Source organism: Crocodylus porosus, unplaced genomic scaffold (assembly GCF_001723895.1).
Source record: "Crocodylus porosus isolate Cpor-Errol unplaced genomic scaffold, CroPor_comp1, whole genome shotgun sequence".
Lineage (NCBI taxonomy): Eukaryota > Metazoa > Chordata > Crocodylia > Crocodylidae > Crocodylus > Crocodylus porosus.
In genome coordinates, this window is record NW_017728943.1 from 71,538,337 (window position 1) to 71,557,946 (window position 19,610).

Consider the following 19,610-nt stretch of genomic DNA (forward strand, 5'->3'; position numbering starts at 1 on the left):
TTACTATTCCTCTTGAAAAATTGAAAGATGAAAAGATGAAATAGCCTTCATAGGACTAACTATCCAATTTAACTTGATAATATGATTTACAAAATATATTCAATACTTGAGTTTTAGTATTTATATTTTTTATTATTTTGTTCAGTCTTTTTCACATGCAGTATAATTTATCCATCCTTTCTCTTGGATCTCCTGGAGTATATAGGCTCCATTATTAAAACCAAAATTAAAATTACATACATACATACATATATATACACACACATACACAAACACACACACATACATATATATAACATTATATATACACCTATACCTACCTATCTATATAAAAATAAACAAACAAACAAACAAATACATAAATACAATTTATTTATAAATAAAAATCTTAAGCCACCAGCTAAGGATACATTCCTTCTGACCCATCCCGTAGTCCCTCAAAACTCAGGCAGGGCAAAGCAGATTTTTTTCCACACCATGTGACATTGTAGCATTAGAGAGAAGGGGTCCTAATAACTGTGCAATGACTGGCAACCTCTGTCAATTAAACTCAATTAAGTAACTGAGAGGGAAAAAAAAGTGTCAGTTCCTATAAACCTTTCATATATGCACGGATAAAGGCTAGCTGTCCTCTTTATATTATTATTATTATTCATTATCATCTGCCTCAAAATTGTGCAACTGCATTTTAGTACGTTCAGTCCAGAAAAAGTTAACAATTTCAATTCACACCACAATAATTCTTCAGAGTTTAAAAAATGAAAATATTTTCACCTTCGTGGTTTTCCCATTAATCGTCTGATTTTCCCCCATTCAACTCTTGTTAATTTTCGGGTTTTCAAATTTGGGAAAGACTCTTTCAGGCATACGCAGAAATCATTATCTCCTTCAAATAATGGCCTGTTAAAATGCAATTGGTACTCTGTTAATTGTAAATTTTAGCCATCAGATGTTAAACTTCAGTCCCCACAACAGGAAATCTGAACAGATACATTGCAAATGTTAAAGTGTAAATTGAGTCATTTTTATGCAAGAGACACCACTACACTGAAATTAAGTCAGTTGGGTGAGGAGAGAGAGTATAAAATAGTTAGGTCCTCTCACCAATATCTGGGGTTTTATATTTCATTCCATTTTTTTAATTTACATTTTCCCCCCTCCCTTGATGCTTTGTGGAAAAACTGACAACTGTTCCTACACTATGTTATGCTGGACAACTACACTTGTGCAGAGCCCTACTGAAGTCAATGAGGCTCAGTGCAGACACAGCAGTCCACCCAAGCAAATCATTATGAATCAGTGAGATCTTGGGAAGCAAGGTGCTACCCCAAAACAACACTGAAAGAGCTATATACCAAGTGCAGCTGAAAGCACAGAAGTGTAATTGTTAATTCTTAAATTCACCAGTTCAAAATTAGAGACAAGATTTGAAAAAAAATAATTTAAAATACAACCCCCCCCAAAAAAACCCTCCAAAAAACAACAACACACTTCCAAACACTATTTGCCCTAACAATGATGCTGGGAGAACAAGTGTTGAAATCTTGTAAAAAGGGGGCAAAACCACCTGAAACAAAGACCTTACAAATAGACTGAAAGGCAGGTTAGGAGAACCAAAATAATTGTGGGGAACCAGCGAAGAGCTGGAGGGAATCTTGCTAGTTTTCGTTCTTAACTTCAACAAGACATGGTAGCACAGCTCTAGCAGGAAGTTCCTTCATCAATTAAAATCAAGAGGGAGATCACTGGAATGCTAAGCAGCCAGCATTCATGATTGTTATGGAGGTAGTATCTAAGGGAAATCTGAGGGCATCCATTTCTTGTTCTACTTTGCTACCACCAATCTCAAACATCAAGAAATTCCCTAACAGTACTCTCACTCTTATACTAGGAGCTAAAACACAATGAGGATTTTGCATTTTCCCCATTTGATGTAGGCCAAGTCAGCAACATATGGACTGCAGGCAGAAACTAGCTTTGCCTGCGCCTGTTTTGGGGCCAGGCAGCAAGGAGCTGTGCCAGGGTCAGGCAGATTCCAGCATGCTCAGCAGCAAAGCTAGAAGTGGACTGGAAGTACTTCTGGGTCTGCTGCTGAGTGCACTGGGGAGCCCCCCGTGCTTCTGTAGGGCACTCCATGAGCCCCAGCATCACAGCATTCAAGAGCCCCTGCTACCTAGAGGTATGTAGAAAAAACATTTAAAGCTGTCTCTATGTCTGAATCTCCAAATCTTTCCAAATCAATTCGGAGAGATTAAAGGGTCCTCCGATTCAATTCAGATTTGGAGATTTGGCCAGTGAATTGGGTTGCATCGAATTAGGGACCGAAGCTTTGCAGAGCCCTAGTGGGGAGCTGTGCTAGGACAGGACAGGGCAGGGCAGGGTAATGCAAGGGAGAGATGGGAGAAACAACAGCAGCAAAGGTGCAGTTTGCACATGCCAGATGCAACTCCCCAAAGGCTGGCAGCTGAGCTGGCACAAAGCCAAGGAGCCAGGGGCTGGGAGAAGTGGCAGCAATGCTGGCACAGCTCCCAGCTGCCTGCCTGCAGTGTGGACACGGGGAAACCCCCCTGCCACTTACAGGCAGCCAAAGCTACCTGGCCTATGTTGGACAACAGTTGGGCTGTTACACCCCTCAGGTTTAAAAGGTTGCTGGCTCTTGATATAGGCTACTTGAAGGAAGCTCTCAACACAAATTAAAACATGCCATAGAATACTAAATGAGCTCTCAAGCTGGGTACTAGTCATGAACCTTGGAACTGCAAAAGTATGTTTTTCTTTTTTATTTAAAAGAAAATCTCAGTGTCAAGACAGAAAGTTCAGATGCCTTACTATAATGTCAGGATGAAATTAGGAAGGCCAAAGCACAACTGGAGTTGCAGCTAGCATGTGAAGGGTAACAAGAAGGGTTTCTACAAGTATATCAGCAACAATAGGAAGATCAGGGAAAGTGTGGGTCCCTTACCGAATGGGGGAGGCAACCTAGTGACAAATGACGCAGAAAAGCCTTTTTTTTCCGGTCAGCACAGGCAAGGTCAGCTCCCAGAATACTGCACTTGGGATCACAGTTTGGGGAGAAGGTGAGAAGCCAACAGTGGTGAAAGAATAGGTTAGGGGCCATTTAAAAGAACTGGACATATACAAGTCCACAATGCACTCAAGGGCACTGAGGGAGTTGGCCAATGTGATTGCAGAGTCACTGCCCATTATCTTTGAAAACTTGTGGCAGTTGGGAGAGGTCCTGGAAAACTGGAAAAGGGCAAATATAGTGCCCAGCTTTAAGAAAATATAGTGCCCAGCTTTAAGAAAGTGAAGAAGGAGGATCCAGTGAAGTACAGAACGGTCAGCCTCATCTCAGTCCCTGGAAAAAAATCATGGAGCAAGTCCTCAAGGAATCTATTTCTAAGCACTTGGAGAAGAAGAGGGTGAATAGGAACACTCAGCATGGATTCACTAAGGGCAAATCATGCCTTACCAACTTGATTGCCTTCTGTGATGAGATGATTGGCTCTGTGGATCTGGGGAGAACAGTGGACATGACATACCTTGACTTTAGCAAGGCTTTTGGTACAGTCTCCCACAACATTCTTGCAAGCAAGGTAAGGAAGTATGGGTTGGATGGATGGCAGATAGAAAACTGGCTGGATCATCAAACTCAAAGGGTAGTAATCAATGGCTCAAAGTGTTTAGCTGGCAGCTGTTATCAAGTGGAGTGCCCCAGGGATTGGTTCTGGGGCCAGTTTTGTTCAATATCTTCATCAACAATGTGGAAGAAGGGGTGGAGTGCACCCTCAGTAAGTTTGCAGATGACATCAAGTTACGGGGAGAAGTAGATGCACTGGAGGGTAGGGCTAAGATTGACAGAGACCTAGACAAATTGGAGGACTGGTCATGAGGTTCAATAAGGAGATGTGGAAAGTCCTGCACTTAGGACAGAACAATCCCATGCACTGTACAGGTTGGGGACCAACTAGCTGAGCAGCAGTTCTGCAGAAAATGACCTAGGGATTACAGTGGACAATAAACTGAATATGAGCCAACAGTGTGCTCTTGTTGTAAAGAAGGCTAACAGCATACTGGGCTGCATAGTAGGAGTATTATCAAGACAGATCAGGGAAGTGATTCTTCCCCTCTGTTCAGCACTTGTGAGACACCTGGTGTACTGTGTCCAGTTTTGGCCCCCCCACCACTACAGAAAGGATGTGGACAAATTGGAGACAGTCCAGTTGAGGGCAACAAAAATGGTTAGGGACCTAGGTCACATGACTTCTGAGGAGAGGCTGAGGGAATGCAGCTTACTTAATTTGGAAAAGAAGATTGAGAGGGGATTTAACTGCAGCCATCAACTACCTGAATGGTGATTCCAAAGAAGATGGAGCTAGACTGCTCCCAGTGGTGGCAGATGACTGAACAAGGAGCAATAGTCTCAAGTTGTAGCAAAGGAAGTTTTGGTTAGATATTAGGAAAAAATCTCTCACCAGGAGGGTAGTAAAGCACTGGAATAAGTTACCCAGAGAGGTTGTGGACTCTCTAACCTTGGCAGTTTTTAAGACCTGGCTAGGCAAAGCCTTGAATGGGATGAGATAGTTGGAGATGGTCCTGTTTTGAGCAGGGAATTGGACTAGATGACCTCCTGAGGTCTCTTCCAACCCCATATGATTCTATGAATTTACAGTTCAATTCCAGTGTGACAAATTCATAATATATGATGAAATAATACATACTTATCTATATTTGAATAGAACCATTCATATATGCACCATTTGTGTGCTTTGGGAAGTTTGAGTAGGTTACGTAACCGCAAACCAATCTTCTGTGATGCTTTCTTGTCTGGTGTTGGCACTGTTGCAGTAAACTTCTACACAAAAAAACAACAGAGTGGTTACTAGTGATTTAATTTCCCAGGTGAAAATGAAGCACTTACAATAGCAAATATACAAAATGGGACAATGCAACAGATAGAGTGGAGCCATTCTAGAATTCTTCAACAAGACAAGCAAAGTTCATTTCTTTGGTTAAAAGTAAGTACAGTAGAACCTGCAACATTTTAATTCAAATATTTTGTTCAATATTTTAAATTCTTTATTCCAAAGGTAATATCAATATAAAATGCTAAGGATTACAGCCAGCAATAAAAGAACTGATGCCACAAACTAACAGAGATAGTATCACCCACTACTACTAGCTGGTTAGACTCTCTACCCTAGGTTTTTTTGGACATACGGACATTGCTAGTTAAGGTCCAGCAGTGGTAGAGGCATTACTGTACATAAAGCTCCAGGTGATCTCCAACATACGAAGGAATATTTAATTCATCTTGTGCCCAACAAGCACACATGAAATGGTGACTAAAATGCAGGCACCTTTTCTGAAGTACTGTTTCCAGTTTTTATTCTTTAACTTGAACTGTATATGAAATTTTAGCAATATCAGTGTGATAAAGATGAGGCCTTGGAAAAAGTGTCCGAACATGGTTTTTTGGTAGCTGATAACCATACTAGGTATGTACATACAACCTTCTGCAGGTTTTAACTGTGTTTGAAAACAACTTCACCAGCCATGCTATGGGTATGACCTAAAATACAAGAACAATTTTCAAACATGATTGAAGCATAATCGCATGGTAATGTTTGTGAAACAGGGGTTGCCTTAGTGGACAGATATAGAAGCTAACTTACTCCTAAATTTGAACACAGTAGAGTATTACTTCATATTTTTCCCTGACAAACCCAAGGGTATTAACAGAGAAGAAAGATACCAGACCTTGCCAGGAATACTGGCATACTGGCCTGGAATACTTGCCTGGAATAAGACTAGCCACCTGCATTCAAGAAAAATTAATTCAAACTGGAGCAGGTACAGGGAACAAAAAGGGGACCAGGGGACCAAAAGAAGTTGGTTGATATAGGCCCTAGCAGAACAAAGGCTGACAGGAGATAGCACTGCTTTCAACAAATATAGCCAGGGTTAAATACTAAGGAAGGAGACAAGCATTTTAAGCTCAAGGATAATGTTTTCATAAAAACAAATGGTTATAAACTAGCCATGAATAAATTTAAGCAAGAATTTAGAAAGTTTCTAATTATCAAATTCATGTTGTTCTGAAACATATTTGTTACGGGAGTTAGGGAGCCACCAACCCACTACTTTACAATGGAGCTTAATTAAAACATGAATGTGATTAGGTGATGTGGTTGCCTGCAGTAGTAGGACACAAGAGCCCCTTTCAGCCCTACTGTCCTATTTTCCTACTTTTGGGAATCAACACGAACACTGTCAACCTCACACAGGAACCCAGTTGTGGAAAAGAGAGGATATACAAGTCTATTGCACCCCAAAATGCATAAATTGACTATGTAAACAGAGAGCGAATAAAATCTGATTTTCAATCAATATAACTAGATTTACCTCCCTTTCTGATAAATGTCTTCATATAGACACATACATACCTGAGTAACCATTGCAACCTTTTGATTTCTTTTGGGTGACCTTGTATTTAATTGTCTGTCGTCTTCTTCACAAAACAGACGACTCCGCTTTGAATTTCTGAAGGGCTGTATGTACCAAAATAAAGAAACAAATGAAAAAAACTCATTTCTTCCTGTCATGCACAATCTGCTAATGTGCATAATAGCTATTGTGCTTTACTGCCTATGCTTTTGGATGAGTGATACATAATTATTTCTATGAAGCACTGTCTGATAGTACAGCTATGATAAGGGGATCCATTAGTTTCACCTTTTAAAAGCAAATTGCCAGGGCTTAAAGAGAAAAGTGCCTTCAAACAATGCATTTCTTCTGATACAGTCTGAATAAAAAAACTGAGTTGGATAAGCTCCTGCCAAAAGGAGTTTTTTAATTTATTACTAAACAACTGGTATACATAATGCACATTGTTTAATACATAATGACACAAAAATATGGATTACGACAATAAACTTTATAGTGTTGCTTCAAGAATCGCTATGCACCAAACAATGTATTTAAAAAAAATTTAAAACCTCTATCTCGAAAACTTCCTTTATACCACAAAATGCTAAAAATGGAACCATGATAAATAATGTTTAAATTATATAAAGCTCTAGAGCAAGAAAGGAAGGAATTTAAGATTTAAATCTGTTCAATACTAACTGTAAATCATGACAGCTCCAATACAAAAATAGTAAAGGTTAAGAAAACTGGAAATTGAATTTGTAAATGTGTGGCATTTTGTTTTCAAAACACTTTTTTTGGTTATTTCCTTTTAATATGCCAAAGAAAATGGTCTTCACTAAAAATAAAGGATAGGGCTATAACAGGTTCTTGCACATGATTTCTGAGCTCCCCTTCTTCCTACATTCATCTTGTGCCCCGACCCACAAGCCAGGTTAACATAAGGACTGCACCCTGCTAGCAATTCCTGTGGTGCAAGCTAAGGGTGGATCCAGGGATAGGGGGGGTTGGCAGTGCTTTCCAAACGCCCTTTGGCTGTCATGCAAGCAGAATGAGCTCTAACATAACCATCTGGTCAATCTGAGCTCCAGGTGTAACCAGAGTGCTGTTTGCCTCCCCTTCCTTCTGAATTCAGCAGCAAGGGAAAAGAGGGGATGATCAATGGTGGTGCTCACTCCCTGGACTTTGACGCAGTGTGAAAATGGTGTTTCTGGCTCCCAATGATCAGCTAGTGAATTTAAAAATCTCATGCATGCAGAGCTCTATCAGGAGTCCACTCTAAAAAGGCAGTGAGCTCAGAGCTCATTTTTTTATACATGCATATCAGAGCCAAAGTGGGGGGAGGGGGCAGGTAGGGGACAGTGCACCCCATGCTAGCCCCGTTCCTGGGTCCACTGTTGGTGCATGCCAGTTTAAAAGGGGTTGGGAAGAGGCAAAACTAAATGAAGAGCTCACTTTTAGCAGTTTCTCTATTAAGAACAATGGAGTTGCTCCTAATTTACATGAATCCACACGTGTGATTAATTTGAAGCAATAAATTCTGGTGCATATAATGCCAGAGTTTATTGTTGCCAGGCACCACGTTTGAACGCTTGCCTGGTACCCCAGCACACTGAGCCAGGGTCAGAACAGCCCCATGTGGCAGGGAGCCCAGGATGTCAGGCTGCCAGACCACGGCTGCTCTGACCTGGCTCAACGTACCGCAGAGGGGCTGGCTAGGGCATGAAGGTGCTCCAGTAGAGCCAGCTGGCAGCCCCTACACTGAAGTGCCTTCGTGCTCCAGCCAGCTGGGGTAGCATCTACATATGCGCTGCTGCAGATTAAAAAAACTCAGTAGCAGGATAGTACTTGTATTTTTGTAAATACAAGTACTATCCTCCTGCAGAGTTTATTAGCTTACTTCAGCCTAATAGCCCTGTATGTGTAGATGCCAAGACATTTACTGCATAGCCAATTAGTCTACTACAGTAAATGTCTCGTGTAGACGTGCCGTGACAGATCCAGATCAGACTCAAAGTGTGGGAGAAAGCCAGGAAACTACAGGACACCCATGCTAAGTCCAAACTGTTGATGATAAAGTAGCAAATGGTTGAGAACTATCTTGAAACAGGCTAGTGATTTAATTCTACTAGTTATATTCATGATACGCTTTCCTGTCACTGATTTGTACAGAATATTTTCCTTACGTAGCTACTCATTTAGAGGGCATTCACAAACTATGAAATAACACTTGATTTACAGATGACTTTAAGGTATTATGCAAGAAATGGGCTGTTTCGGCTTGACAGTATAGTTGGGAGAGATGTCACACAAGGTCCTCAAGTCTGGAAAAACAGCAGGTACAGCTTAAGCTAAATATCAGATAAAACAATGGGACTTGCGTTTAATTCTATATATAAAATAAAAAAGGCTTTTAAAGGAGTGGAGGAGGACTGTAAACCAGGAACAGAGCAGAGGGAAGACTTCAGAAGTACCTGCTTCCATCCCAGAAGGGCACTTAGTATCCAAAAGTCTAACATCTCTCCCAACTATACAGTTGGTCCAATGAAAGGTATCACTAAACAAAAATCCTTGCTTCTCAGATATTTCTTGGACCATCACTGCTACAACTCTCTGGCCCTACTTTAGAGAATGACTATATTAACAGTAAACGTAACTGACATCACTTCTTAGAAATCAGTATTTGCTTCTTACCATTTCCACAGTAGAGCCAGCATTCTTGCCTTTCCAAATAGGGGTTTTCTGTAGGGAACTGTACTTTTCATTCCATGTGCTGGATAAGCTTCCTTCTGTTGAACAGACATATATCATTAATACATTTTTAATCTAACTACTGCCAAAAGTGTTAGCAAGGTACCTTTAAACTCCACTTTAAAAGTATTTTTCTTTGCTGTTTTTAACACTTTCTTAAAGGCTACTTGCAAATGGATTTAAAATTCTACCATCTCAAACAAATTTTTCCAAATGCCCTATAAAGCAGGCTAAATGAATTATGCTGCACATTAAGGTCTAAAAACTCTTGTTTTCTCCTGCTGAAGTGTTTAGATCTCTTGAAATCCATGTTGTCTGCCATTAAATGTCACATCAGAATAGAAGCTACCTAGGCAGCTATCACAGCTAGCACAGAACCACATGGATATGTACAGCTAGTTTATGTTTATATTTTTTAAGTAATCTTTTTTTAAAAGTTCACTGTGCAACTTACAAGAGTTCTTCTTTAAAAATATTTCTGTAATTCAGGACAAAAGTTTATAATAAAACATGCAAAATTATTCATCTACCTTCCTTCTCTGGGGGTGGAAAGGGACCTTTTTAACAGCATACAACAGCACTACAAAACTGTATACAGAAAATTATCAAAAAACAGTTATGAAAGATAGCAAATTATGGAAGATATCCAAGTTGGGAGAGCACAACTGTCCAAGTTGGAATATAGAATGAGAAATCTATGTCAATGCTCTATTCCTTAAGTCTTAGCAAACAGAACCCTCATTGCTGCATTTGTTCAACATCACCTGCATAACTGCCATAAGACACTTTCTGAATCACCATCATCAGTGGTTATCACTATCAGTAGTCATATAAAACAAACAAAAGAAAACACTTTGAAAACTAAAGTTTAAATTTTGTCTGAAAGTAAGTAAAGATGGATAAAAATGGGTGTCAAGGATAGTGAATTCCATAACTTAGGGGTTTTCATACTGTTGTGGAGGACTTTTGACTGGCCTAATTCTAAATACTTAGGGCACTGGCATCTGAACAATATTTTGTAAGGCAAAAGGTGGGCAGAAATATATTGTTTACCAGTTGCTACAGGGTGACTAGTCAGAAGCACACTCTTATTCCACAGTAACTTAGAGTGACCCAGGGTAGCTTAGTCCTCAATAAGTGCTCTAGCATTCTTCTACTATGATTAAGAGTGTGCATATGAAAAGTTACCAAGGAGCATCTCATATGCAATAAATCCCTTCTCCCTTTTACTTTGTGGGAACTTGTTCACATGGTCACCTCCTAACATGAAACTACTCCAAGTGCACAAAGCTAAGCAGGTGCATATATCCTTCCAAGATTAGATACAATGATGGAACTCCTAAGAAGTGGATATAGTCAGAGCCTACACACAAGGCTCAGCCTTGTGGTACTGAATATGGCCCAATATTAGGGGCTTTTCTTAGAGGCAAAGATTTGTTTGGGTGATATCTGTTATTGGATCAACTGCATGGTCTTTCATTAAACACTGCTAAAGATAATGACATTTGAAAAAAAAAATTGGAGATTTCCAATTTTGTTATTTACCACTTGAAAAGTGAAAAAAAAGTACTTACCTTGTAGTTCTGTTTTTACCATCTTGAAGGATTCGCACTTCTGGGTCTCAACTCTGTAGCATAAAAAAGTTGGAACTTGTCAAGCTCGTAAGATTTTTTGGCCCAGTAAGAGAACCAGTAACAGGCAGGAGCATGAGCCAGCCCCTTCTGCCACCCTCCACACACCGGTGACTGTGCATCATAACTGATGAAGGGGAGATTGATTCTGATTCATGCTCCTATCAGCTACCACTGTCTGTAGGGGCCAAAAATATTTTTTTAAAAGAAAAAATATCTTCAAAATTTTGGGAGTTCCATCTCTTCCATGACAGGGAGCTGAGATCCTGGAGTGATAATCCTGCATGGACGGTATCTTTACAAAAATATTTCTCTCTTGTGTGTTCATTTTTGCACTATTTTCAGGCTTATGCAAAGGCATCAATGATGGTGGTTTAACAGTTTTTGGAATTAATTTTTGCAGTGATTAACAAAATTGTAAGTCTCATATAATGAGTGATGAAGGCACTGTTTGATCACTTTGCTAAAGAGCAGATAGGATTTTTTTTTTTGGTAAAGCAATATATAGGATATAAAGAATCCAAAGAACACTTCCCACCATTTCAAGACAGAAAAAATACTTGGCTTTTAACTAACTGACACTCTGCCTTTAAATTAGCCTCTGCCAGAAGACATTTGACTAGAGAATTAATATTTTTCTATCAAATATTCCAGCACACATCCAGAGTGCACTTTCGGACATATCCATGTGAAATTAATATGTTTAGGCATTCCATTTGCTGACAGCCTAGCATGCAAAAGAAGCTGCTTGCATTTACTTTGGGAATAAGGCAGTATTAGCAAGATTATTTTCAAAATGGTGTTTAGAAGAGGTCAACCTACAAACAGAATTTGTTAGTATTACTACTTAAAATAATTTTCTAGAACAATTTTTTCTAAAATGAACACATGCATTCTACCGTAAGTCAGAGGGAACTAAATTGCCCAAACAAAATATGGGCTACTTAAAGCTAGTTCAATAAATAGGTTGTTTTTTCTCTCCACTGTAAATGGGGGCCTTCTAATATATAACAAAATATCTGATGCCAGGCAAAGTACAATTTTGATGCAGAATTCACAAAAAAAATCGTTCTGCAACGGAACAATACAAATAATAAACAGCTATGTTGAGTTAGTCCACTAGTTCTTGGTGGAAAACACAGCAAGGTTACAAGTTTCCTTCACAATATATAAATTTCATTTTAAGTAAAGATCCAACTAAGAACACTTCTCTTACCGTACCCAAAGAGAAGGAAAAAATGCCTTAATTTTCTTATCCAACCTGAGGCCTATGCAGTACATAAAGAGAAATCAGGTGTTCCCAGAAAGTAACTGCTAAAGGGTTTCATTCTCAAAAGCAGTATCCAAAAATGTTGCAATATATCTGGGATTTGAGTAACGAGGACAAGACTACTAAATCTACAGCAATCTAAAATAAAACAATTAGCTTATGTATTATAAAAACTATTGTCATTATTTGCCTTGGGCAAAACTTTCTGAAACCAGGACCTCTTATTATGTTAGTCTGTTTATCCATATTATTTCACACCTAAATAAAAAACTGCATTTCTTACCTTTCAAGCTCACGAGTGCTTTTGCTGATGAGCCTGCAATACATTGAAAAAGAGTCCATAAAAATCAAAGTATTTTTTCAAAGTGCGTTTCCAACTAGTATAAAATCTACATATCAGTTATATAATGCCCTGCTTGCAAAGGAAAAGGAATTATTTTTAGATTAACATTTTGATTATTGAGTCAGTGAACAAGTATGCCCTCAACACCCATATGTTCAACAGATCTTAAAAAAAACACATTCAAAATTTTAATTATTCCCTTCCACAATTCTCTTTGGTGCAATCTTCTCCTCTCAGAGACCCAGAGATTCATATGTTAAAGCCAAAAAGAGACTGTTAGATAATCTTATATGATCTCCTTGTATAATACAAGCCTCCAAATTTCATCAATTAACCCTGTACCAAGTCCCATAACATGTATAGAAACCCCTCTACAAGTACTTCCAAGGAGATCTCTAGGGTTTGGGGGGTAGCAGGGTGAAACAACTACCTTCCCCACCACAGTTGCATTTCTGTTTTAATCTATGGATTTTCTCAAAGAAATTCCAGTGAGGGTTAATTGTTTGCAGTAGTATAATCTCTCATGGAGCCTTCTCAAAGACTGCTTCTGTACAGTGACAGGGGATTGGCTTGCTAGGTTGTCAGAGAAACTGACCTGGTAAAATTACAGAGTGGTGCAGCACAGAGGGGTAGATATTCCTACAGGATGATTCTCTTCTACAAAGATTTGGAGGTTTGTTTTCCTGTGGCAACCCTGTACGTGTACACACTCCCACTCATCTCTGATTCCCAGAAAATTTTGCAAGAGCAACAAAGGAGTTCTAGTCTGTTCCCACTGAATTGTATATTCTGGTTCTGTGTCAGTTAATAATGCAAACAATACAATGCCTCTCAACTCCGAGTAACATATCCAGTGATGACAACAAAAACTACATTTACTGTATCATTTTTTTCCAGAATGTTTGCTACCATCTTATTACCACTCATTTCCTTATCCTAAAATAACTAAATAAAAACCTTATTACATCTACAGAATTAAAATTATAGGGTCAGATTCTCCTCTGTGTTGACATCCCATTGTTACAGAAGAATGGGAGGTGCATCATGGACCTTGATACAGCTCATGGACGTGTTAGCTATCCCTGTCCCAACCTAACCCTGTAAGCTGCTCTGATTTAGAACAGCTGCTGTGCGGTCACTTAGAGACCACAAGTCTGCTATAAATTGGCAGAGCTGTGCTGCATCTTCCCTGTTCATAAGCGCTCCCCTCACCTTGATAAGTTAGGGGGCTAGATGCAGCTAGCATAAGAGCCTGCTTCTTCAGCTTTACAACAGCTGAGAATTGTGCCTGTCTGGCATAAAGTGACCATACTGGCCCTTTGTCTGGTCCATAATGAATAGCTTAATTATGTAAACCTGATAACTTGCTGGTGAATTAGATTCCAGGGACTCTATCAGGTATCTGAAGTATTTTATTTTGAACTTTTACAAAATCTAATATAAAACCAGAAACATTTTAATTTTAAAAGATTCGAATTATAATGGTTTATTTCAATGTCAACATTATCTTAGAATTTTACAATATAACCAGTTCAACAGAAACAAGCTTTTCTACCTGACTCTACATGAAGAAATTTAATGGTTTAAACTTCCTAGTGGACACTCTCATTATTGAATAAAAGTGCCTTTTTCATACTTTCATTCACAATGCTTTGGAAGCAACCAAGCAACATAACCAAAGGCATTCTTATTTTGAAATAAAAGTATCCACACAGCCAATTATACCAGAATAATTATGCCAGCAAATTTTCCTTGTTTGACTAAAGTAGTCCCTTCCCTAAATTAGAGCTGATTGAGTTACCTTCAGCGATCTAGTTAAGTGACTGCCAAAATTAAGCAAGCTTAGAGAACAAGAATTTTTCTTAATTTTTTCTATTTGGTTTAATTGCATTTGGCAGCACTTTGTAAACAGGTCAGTTTCTCTGTTACTCATTTGCATAGGTTTTACATATAGCAATGGAGTAAAAAGCACTTTAATACATATTAACGTGTTTGTAAGAAACAAAGTGACAAGAGAAGTCACGACAAGTTTAGTAAATATAATTTCTTAAACTAAAACTGCAGAGTCTTCTTTTCGTGTCTCACAACCACTTTTTACCATTTTGCTACACATGCCTGGGCTCATTTATTGTACTTGGTGACGTTTTTCATCGTACACGTCTTCAACCAGCAGGCATTGCAAGAAGTGTTGCATAGTCTAAGCTCTGTGCTGCAGTCACAGGTGGTTGAACCAATGGCATGGCCTCACTTCTTCAGTAACGCTTTGGAGCATCCAACTTCGGTACGCAGGCCGCTGAGACAGCACAACCTTTGCTATGGTTTGTTAAGTCCCTGGTGGTGAAAACTCGGCTTCTGAAATGTCCATATTTTTGCTGTCAGGTATTTTTTTCAGTCTTGTGTTCCATATCTGTAGTTGTATCGCCTCGGGTATGGCATTGAGAAGCTGGGTACTGGTGAGGAAGCTCCTGCAGGACTTCAGATGCGTGTGCTGCAGCGGGATGGTCATACAATGGGTGTCTCAAACCTTCAGTTTGCCTTGATTTTTCTATCCTTCTGGCCACTGCTCTTCTGATGCCAGGTGGCATGATGCCAGTCAGCAGGTACACACTGTTTAGGCTGGTAGGCTTCACAAATTCTGTGATGTATCAGCAGCTATCATACAGAATGGGGTTCAAGGTGCTTAGCATTTACAGATCTCTCCCATACACGGCATGCATGCTCAGCAAATGAGAACCTGAGAGCCAGAGCAGTGGTTAGGATGGCTGAGGTGTTAGCTCCCCATTTCAAATTGGTGAGCTTATATAAAATGTTGCTACAACTACTCACTTTTGCTTTTGTCTTCAAGCGTTCTTTGTACAAGAGGGTTCTATCAATGACAACTCCAAGGTAAACTGGGTTTGGACAGTGGAATAGTGCAGTCCCAGACCATGTAATGTTGAGCTGGCGATTGGCCTCATGGTTTTTCAGATGGAAGGCACACACTTGTTTTCACTGGGTTGGCACACAATTGGTTTTCAATGTTGTATGAAGTTAGGTCAATTAGTGCCTCAGGGATTTTTCAACATGGTTAAAGCCAGTGTTTTGGGCTGTTATGCACAGGTCGTCTGCATATATTAAATGTTTTGTTTCCAAATCAATTGGCTGGTCATTTGTATAGATGTTAACAGCAGTGCAAGTATGCTTCCTTGGGGGAAACCATTAATCTGTCACCTCCATCTGCTTCTTCCCATTCAGTCGATAGAAAAACATCTCTTTTCAAGCAGGGTTTGTATTAGCTCTATAAGATGCAGATCTTCTGTCATTTCCAGGGTCTTGTGGAGGAGTCATTGGTGGTTAACTGCATCACAGGTGGCAGCTAGTTTGATGAACACAGATCCAGTGATCTGGCCTATTTCAAAACTATCCTCAATATGTTAAGTTAGATTGAGCAGCTGGCTCATTGTTAATTTCCCAGGGCAAGAGCTACCCTGTTCAGGGATTTGGTGTTTATCTACATATGGGGCAAGGCTGGTTCATTATCAGTCATTCATACAGTTTGTATGTGTGGCATAGCAGGGAGATGGAACTGAAACTCTTTGGGTTGGATGGATCTATCCCTGGCTTTAGAAGCGTCACTACATGCGCATGTTGCCATATCTTTGGAACTTTTTGACTGGCTGCACATGCATTGTACAGGCAGAGGACCAATTCTTGGGTCTAAATTGCTTGATTTGTTCAGTAAGTATGTCATCAAGGCCAGCCACTTTCCTGGTCTTCAGTGAATTCAGATCAGTCATTAAGAAGGGGCTTGTTAAACCCAGGTCTTTAGGGTAATTGGAGGGTTAAAAGTATTCACACACTTAAATGGCAGATACAGACATAAACAGCCACTCTAAATGAACCATCTTATTTTATTTTTAAAAATAAAAAGGGTTAAAGCAATAAAAATGCATATGTGCTTGGTGTAATATTTGAAGAGTAAGTCAGATATTGCCCACTGACATCAATGCTATACAACAAACAGACTGGAAGGAGTACAGAGCAGCAATAACACATTACTCATGGATATTATAAGTCTGGATTTTAACTCCCCAGACTAAGGAAGATCATGAAGTTAACTATCTGCTCTGATCCCACTGACCAGGATGCACACTTTAGGGGTCTGAAGCAGGGATTCCTACACTTACAATACAATCCCCAAACTGTAGCCACTAAAATCAACAGGGCCAGACTTAAATCTGCTACAATACCAACCCAGTGACAAGGACAATAAAATCCCTCTTGTTGTAACCTACAGAGCCTTGGCCACATCAATAATGACCTCCAACTCATCCTGGCAAATGATGACAATCTCAAGGCAGCCTTCAGGGACAAACCTGTCCTGATTTACAGGCAGCGTCAAATGATCTCTCTCCAGTAGCAGGCTACTTAACTGCTATTCTCACTGAGGCACCAAAACTTGCAACAGACCCAGATGCCAGCTGTGTCCCCTCATCAACAAAGGTCAGATTGTTCCTAGACCAAACAACATGGATTACAATATCTGGGATTCATTCATTTGCTCCTCTACAACCTTCAGATATGCCATCACCTTCTGGCAGTACCCCTCTGCTGTCTATATTGGGCAGTCAGAGCAATCCCTACATGAAAGAATGAGTGGTTCCTGATCTGACATCAGTTCCAGAAAAGCACACAAACCTGTGGCAGAATATCAACTTCCCTGGACATCCTATCACTGACTTCAGAGTAGCTGTTCTTAAAAAAATACAACTTTAGAAACTGACAAATTGCAGTACAGAAACCACCCACTGACTGCATTGTGTTAAGTATGGTCTCAGCAGAGAACTGGATCCTTATCCCATTACCTGGATTTATAACCCCTCTCTCCTTCAATGGGTTAACTGCTTTGTTTATCCCCCTCGAGCTTTACCTCCCATTCACCTCTCTTAGGTGCTTCCTTTCCTTCCCCTTTCCCTATCCTTTGCATTTAAATGACCTTTTCCTTTCTATTTAGTACCCCAGATCTCTGCAAGTCCATTCATAGCATCTGATGAAGTACGCTGTGTAGTGATAGAAGTTATAACACTGAGACATTCCTTTACTCAGAAAACTATAGAAGATGGGAATCAGGAGATGGTTTCTCAGTTAGGTTATTCAATTATAGACAGACAGAAGGTCTGCAGAAGTTGCCTACTGCTCCACAGAGAAGTTCACTGTAGCTATTTCTTCTCATTCATAGTATGCCTGTATCTATTGAACAGTGATCAGGCTGTAGCCTATGAAAGCTCATCCCTCTCTGAACAAGTTAATCAGTGCCACCCTGCCCTGCCTTCTAGAATGATCCAAGGGTTAATCAGAGCTGTCCAACATCTAAGTGGCTGAAGACCCAGTGAGGGCTGCACCAAGATGAGCCATGCCCCCAGCAAAACCACATGCCATGCAGACTCCCTCCCCCACTGTACCCATGCTGTCCCACACTACTGCTACATCATGTGCCCAAGCAGCTCCCATCTTACCCTCAGTTCCCTGCGTCACACTGCACCACCTTGCCCCCTAGGACTGTGGCAAGAAGTGGAAGCTGAAAGAGAAGGAATCCCACAGACTCCAACTGCTGTTGCAGCCAGAGTGGAAATTGGGCAAGAGCTCAGGGGCCACAACTTAACTTCTCACAGAGTGCCTGCAGCCCATGGGCCACCAGCTGGACAGCCCTGTCTTAAATATTTTCTAGTTAAAAAAAAAACCTGTTACTTAAAACAGAAACCCCATGTAGCGGAGCACTAGGGTGCTCGCTACTAATGAGGGCGATGCAGGCTTAGCTGCCAATTTCCAGGGCAGCCCAGGTGCCGGTTGCTGGGGCAACCAGGCAGGTCATGTGGTCAGAAGGGGGCAGGGCCAGGCCTTTATAAACAGCCCAGGCCAGAGCCTAGGGACAGTTCCCTTCTGGCAGCTGCAGGAGCAGGAGAGCTGAGCAGGCTGAGTTGGCGGTTGCAGCCTGACCAGCTGCAATGATGACATGGGGTAGGGAGAGAACCCTAGAAGGGGTATAAGGAGTCAAGTGAGTGCAGGCTTTGTGTTACAAGCCAGGAAGCTTCTTATGTTTATGTTGCAGTCATTTGGCTCATGGTTGAGTTATGGTTAAACCGGAGGACCGGGGGAGGCTGTAGGGGTGTGAGGAGGCCTCACAGGAGCTCCCCAATAATCTGGGGGTTCCTAGTGCCAGTGGGGCGCAGCTGTTTGTGCCAGTGAGGTGCAGTGTATAGGGGCAGAGACCCCAACCCTGAGGGCGGTGTTGGCTCCCCTCAGGCAGATGAAGCCGAAGAAGGGCAAGGGGCCAGGCACGGCATAGGCCCCCAGAGTGGGCAACGAGCACAAGAAGTGCGGCATAGGCCCCAGACAGGGGGCGCTGGTGGTGAAACCAGCTCAGGGGTGCCAGGTAGGGTGCTAAAGTGTAAGGGCTTGATAATGTCTAGGAATAGCTGCGAGGCTTGGGGCATGCTAGAGGGGAGGTTTGGAGGCATGCCTTAGCCCTTAAGGTGGGGGTGCACTGAGGCACCCCATACGGAGCAGGGGTAGTTCAACTTACACCATGTATTAGGAGATAAAGGCAGCCTCCCTAATTGAACCAATTGCCATCAAAGACGTGGCGGGTGAGGATAAGAGGGTGTTGCATCACCTAAGTTGACATGGCAGGGGGCACTAGCAGGATCACAGCCACCCCTGCACCCACTCCATGACAAACTGGTGCACTGTCCGGGAACGCGGCCGTGCACGGGGATAGAACCCGTGGCCCTGCAGAAGGGAAACGAACCTGAGGGCTAGAGAAAGAGGGATGGTGTCGGAAACCATTTTACGCTTGGTAGAGGATGGATGCCCATTACTCAGCCTGCTGTGGCAAGGTCGAGGCCATAGGGAAAATGGAGGAGGCTGGTGAGAATTCAGCCCTGGAGGGGCTAGGGGAAAGCCAGGAAGACCTCGTATGCCGGCTGAGGATTGGGGAACTGGAGGAACAAGTGGTCCAGCTCAAGCAGGAGCTGGAAATGGTAAAAGTCCTGAAGGAAAGTGCGGAGGCAAAATCCGCTGCCCTAGAGCGACACTGGTCGCCAGGTAAAAAGAGTGGGGCGGTAAAAGGAAATTAGGTGCCTCAGCGGAGGAGGCGGAGCGGACGGAAAGAGTGGAGCAACTAATAGCTTACGAAAGGGAGTCAGGA

The 19,610-nt window shown here is 41.2% G+C and overlaps 1 protein-coding gene across 1 annotated transcript in view; it reads right to left on the reverse strand.

Moving 5' to 3' along the window:
- LIN9 (lin-9 DREAM MuvB core complex component) overlaps positions 1-19,610 on the reverse strand; it is a 77,006-nt gene that overhangs the window by 35,653 nt on the left and 21,743 nt on the right. The window contains exons 2-6 of the mRNA XM_019549558.1: positions 12,365-12,397; positions 9,124-9,218; positions 6,447-6,551; positions 4,722-4,855; positions 775-900 (exon numbers count right to left, since the gene is read on the reverse strand). Of these exons, the coding sequence (XP_019405103.1) occupies positions 775-900; positions 4,722-4,855; positions 6,447-6,551; positions 9,124-9,218; positions 12,365-12,397 (493 nt within the window). The remainder of the gene's footprint in view (positions 1-774; positions 901-4,721; positions 4,856-6,446; positions 6,552-9,123; positions 9,219-12,364; positions 12,398-19,610) is intronic.